The 5,137-nt window shown below is 38.0% G+C and overlaps 1 protein-coding gene across 1 annotated transcript; it reads right to left on the bottom strand.

Moving 5' to 3' along the window:
- Positions 1–334: 334 nt before the first annotated feature.
- LOC125224490 (uncharacterized protein At4g26485-like) lies at positions 335–4,039 on the bottom strand. The gene is made up of 4 exons (XM_048127895.2): positions 3,976–4,039; positions 2,413–2,643; positions 1,685–1,883; positions 335–1,430 (listed from the first exon to the last, which is right to left on the bottom strand). Exons 2-4 carry the CDS (start codon positions 2,558–2,560, stop codon positions 626–628), a joined length of 1,152 nt encoding a protein of 383 aa, XP_047983852.1. The 5' UTR covers positions 2,561–2,643; positions 3,976–4,039; the 3' UTR covers positions 335–625.
- Positions 4,040–5,137: the final 1,098 nt, after the last annotated feature.

Raw genomic sequence — 5,137 nt, 5'->3', positions numbered from 1 at the left:
GATTAAAAATTTGTCAACGATTTTCAATTGGCTAATTATATATATTACCACACTCTATTGATTTGTCGATACATACATACATACATACCTACTAATTAATGATGCATGTTTAGAGTAATAGTATCATCTCAAGTGGTTCACTTTCCGAGTTGCTTCTTCCGCTTGTACATGGGTCAAGTGACACATACTTGACCCTCTACACCCTAAGGCCTAAGCGGTCCAGCCCGAACACCCACAACATGTACCCAATCCCGACCTGATAACAAGCGGGCTTACGCCACATCGAATTCACATGCAGGTATGGTGTCAGGTAGAATATTTTAGAGATTTCGAGTTTGGAAACCCAATTTTTTAGGTTCGGGTAGCCAAATTTGCAGGCCCGCCTTTGGGGCCTGTTTCGGTAAAAGGAAACTACTGTACATATAAGACAAGAAGGCCCAACCAAGTTCCCTTACACAAAACACTAGTAGTACTATATTTTAGGCACAGCCCACAGAGTGCTGAGAAAATGGCAAAGGAAGTGAGGAATGAGCAACAAGCAGATAATATTCAACTCAACGACTACACGAATGGCTTTCTAAAAGAATCAGATATGATTCTATAAACCTCGACTATGGAACTGAAGTTAGCCGAGGCGACGCCGTTTTGTTGAAGTATCTCTACTTGTCCTGCAATCCCAACGTAGGCACTCACTTGCATAGTATCGCCGTGCAGCTCCATGATCATCAACTGTTGTGATCAGCGGCTGGTGTTGCTGGTCGACAGGAGGAGGATTTGGAAACATCCGAGATGCAAAAGGAGGCACTGGATGCATCTGACGCCGTTTCATTGAAGAATCTCTACTTGTCCTGCAATCCCAACTTCCATAGTAGTATCGCTGTGCAGCTCCATGATCACCTACTGCAGTGATCGGAGGAGGATTTGGAAGCATCCGAGGTGCAGGAGGAGGCACTGGATGCATCATCGGACGCTGTTTTGTTGAAGAATCTCTTCTTGTCCTGCAATCCCAACATGTGCAGTATCTATTATCATCAACTGTTGTGATCGGAGGCTGGAGTTGCGGGACGAGAGGCCGAGGAGGAGGATTTGGAAACATCTGAGATGCAAAAGAAGAGGGCACTGGATGCATCCGACGCATCAAATGAAACTTCCAAGAAGACATCAGTCTGAATCTGTAGGTCTTGCAAGGGCCGAGTGGAAACGGCTCATCAGCTCTAGAACTGGACCCCCTCTTGTTGTTGTAGCCTGGAAACTCTTCTATTCTGAACTCATCTTGCGCGATGCAAACCAGTGAACACTCCGATCCAAGATCCTCGATTTTCCATCTGTCAAAGGTTGCATTCGATTTGTGCCTGATATGTATTTCGCCATCAAACTGCAGCATGCAGCTCGCGTTCAGTAAGAATCCACGGACGAGATCCCTATGCATCCTATACATTCGAGCTAGTCAAAACAGTATGACTAACAACTCAACAATGCAAGCAGCTAAATAATGCAACTACTTGTTCCTCAGGCAAAAAGAATAGAGGCTCACACCATCATTACTGGATTATCTTAGCAAGTCATAAAAGGATAGCAATCAGGAAAATAGCAGTTACTAACAACACAAGAACAAGCATCACATATAGTTAATGTAACTACTACTTCAAATAAGAAAGCCCTCAAGCAGAGAACAGAGGCTCACTTCAACATGTCTGGATTATCTTCCCTGAGGCAGAAACCAGCATGTGGAAAGTTATAAACAATGTAATCAAATTTTTTGAATTGGAGTTGAGGATGATTCCGCATTCGGGTTGCATCCACTCCGTGCAACACAAACGCCCCTAGGATTCCCAAAAACACCACATTCTGCATTGCATTCTTGTATTTCTGGAGTAATTCTTCTGTTTTTCATCAAAGGAACATTGTCATTATGAAAATCAAGTGAGCACCATAACTCAGAAAAATCAAACAGTGTTTTTATAAGGAAAAAAGTAGTACTCCTTCCATCCCAAAAAAGTAAGTTAAGTCGTATTTCTTTTTAGTCAGTCCCAACAAAGTTGAGTCATTTCCTTCTTTTAACAAAAAGACAAAACATCTGATCACTCTTTTTTTTTATTCCATCATTTACTTACTTTCTTATCTTTCTTGCTTTTTTTTCATCTCTCCTATTTATTTAATATAAATTCTTAACGTCTATGCCCAAAAGTTGTCACAACTTTTATGGGACGGAGGGAGTATCAATTATTTGATACTATATTCCAATTTTTGTGATTGAAATGAAGTATCTAACAACAAAAATCATAGGAATTTGAAGTCTACTTGACTAAACTGGAAAAAAAGGTCAACAAATCCAAGTTGTGAAATCAATTGAAGATTAAAAAAACACACAATGCATAAGAATTTTGTTTGGATAAATGGAGAGAAGTATACCGTGAGTGTCGAGTGAAGTTGCGACGATTTTGGAGGAATTGCAAAAAGCCAACCCCAAAGAGAGAGAAAAGGAGAAGTCGCCTTCGCCGACCAAGAGAATATCGTCGGCCGACGAGTAATACTTTATCCACCTCCGATCATTCATCATGGCGATTCAACTACGACGCCATGACTTCACATTTGAGGAGAATTGAGGATGCATTAATGATTGGGGGCTTCACATTTTTCTACCTGCACAATAATTGGGCGAAAACCGGCGGTTTTCACAGAAATCGACGCATTAAAGAGTCGGTATTCACTTCACAGGCTACGACTCATGGACTACCAATCTACCAGTGTTCAACACTAAACAATGGGAGAATAAATATTGAAAAATCAATCAGGGATATAAATAATCTTTTTAAGAGGAGAAAAAATCAATTTAAATCAATCAAAGATAATTCAGTTATGATAGATAATCTATTAAAATCAATCGATTTACTTTACTTCTTAATATATAAAATTGAATTGTGCATAAAAAGTTGAATTTGTATATTAGAGTGATAAGGGGGTCCACCAATTCGGCACGCTCAAGCCACTATTTTTTGGATATGCTCTGCCCATGAAAACTTAGCCACTACAATGGTGGCCCTCCGGGTCACCAATTAAAATTATTTTCTTATATTTTTTGATATATTTTAATTTAACTAGAATAAAAATTATTGAACTATAATAATTAAAAAAATGTAAATTAAAATTTGACAATAACAAGTAAATATATTTATTGAAAATTTGAATTTTAATTATTTCCGTAATTAGGGTGTGAATTGAAATCACAATCCTTAATTAAAAAGTTGACCAATTTAATAGGGATTTAGTTATTGAGATTGATTTGTTTCCTAAATTAATGCAAAAGTTTTTTGATAACTACCGTTAATTCACATACTCTCTCTCTCCACTTCATCTTCTCCAAAACCCTAAACTCAATCAAAAGTTACTACTACTATCATGGCCCGGGGGCCGCGGCTCTCGGCCCGTGCAGTGGCGAGCCGCGGCAGGTGCCCAGGAGCCTCGGCCTGGCCGAGAGCTCGGCCATCGCTCGTCCACCCCCCCCCCCCCCCCGAGCCGCGTCCACCTCTCGCCTCAGTAGTGGGGGGCCGCGGCCCTTCCCACTGTGGACGCTCTAACAAAAGTATAATATAGTATCATGATTCTTTCCGATTTTTTTCTATTAGCAAGAAACGAAAATTAGTTAGAAAAATCAATTGATCTTAAGTCTTCTTTTCACTAATAAAATTGAGTTATTGAAAACAACATTTTCATCTTTCCTTGTTTTTAAACTCAACCAAGATAGTAGTAGTAACTTTTTTTAAACTGGAATATTTAAGAACTCTACTATTTTCTCTCTATTTATTTTTCTTCTGAAAATCCGAACTATGTAGTCCTGTTTCCTCATACAATGAAATTTCGACCATAAGCTATTGTATAGATTTGGAGGCATTGATATATTAAATCCACAGTAAAGTAAGTTGTGATGATCATATGCAAGAGCAGAAAAGAAGTAGAAGTATAAGAAGAATTTACCTGATGAGCAAGGTTGGAGCTTGGTTATCAATTACCAAATCAATGGCTCTATCAATTTAATTATCCACTGAGAGAGAAAGAGAAGTAAAATAAAGTGACAAAGATGGATAGGTTAACCCTATATAGATCTCCAAAATATTTGTTTCTGCTCTTGCCCCACCATTTTGGCCGGATTCATTATTGCACTATTGATTAACTTTCATATATGGATAGGATTGTCAATTATGCCTTGTAAAAGTATATACTAGTCGAAATTTTTCCAAGTTTTAGACACCAACATTACAATAGCGATCACGCTACCCATATTCGCTGCTGTTTTTATTCAATCAGAGTATTTTTCTCTTCATAATTTATTGATGATTGACGTGAACTGTGAACACGACTAGTTTCATTTTCCAATACTCGGTCACTAATTCAATTCCAAATCCACTACACCATTACAAACTCATATACACACAATACACACCGCACATACCATACACAAAACACACACAATCCACATATTATACACAAAATATACACAGCACACAATACAAATACACTATACACACAATACACACACCGCACGTACCATACACTAAATGCACACAATCCACACACTATACACACACTACACATATTACAAACACACTATACACACAATACATACACCACACATAACATACACAAAATACACACAATCCACACACTACACACAAAATATACATACTGCACACAATATACACACACTGCACACATTAAAAATACGTTATACTCACAATACACACACTGCACATACCATAAACAAAATGCATGCAATCCACACAATACACACACTGCACTCATTATACACACACTATACACAAAATACACACATTGCACACAGTATACACAAAAATACACATACACTGCACACAAAATACACACATTACTGACTCAATTTATTTTTAACACAAATATACCCACAAGTGTACGGGACTAATGTAGCAAATAGTAAGCAAAAGTATCGTATCCACAGAGACAATGAGTGTCAACCTAAGTACCACGAAGCAACCTCAACTACTATTTAGATGAATTAGAAATGTTTTGTTTTTCTAAATCTACTTAAATGCAAAATAATAAACAATAATTAAAGCAATTGGAAACAACTTGGGGAACTTAAAGCAAACGAAAGGTAACGGAT

Source organism: Salvia hispanica, chromosome 1, assembly GCF_029641045.1.
Source record: "Salvia hispanica isolate PSC_SH4W2 chromosome 1, Shi_PSC_v1, whole genome shotgun sequence".
Classification (NCBI taxonomy): Eukaryota; Viridiplantae; Streptophyta; class Magnoliopsida; order Lamiales; family Lamiaceae; genus Salvia; species Salvia hispanica.
The sequence above is the reverse complement of the archived record's forward strand: the minus strand, read 5'-3'. Positions and strand labels throughout refer to the sequence as shown.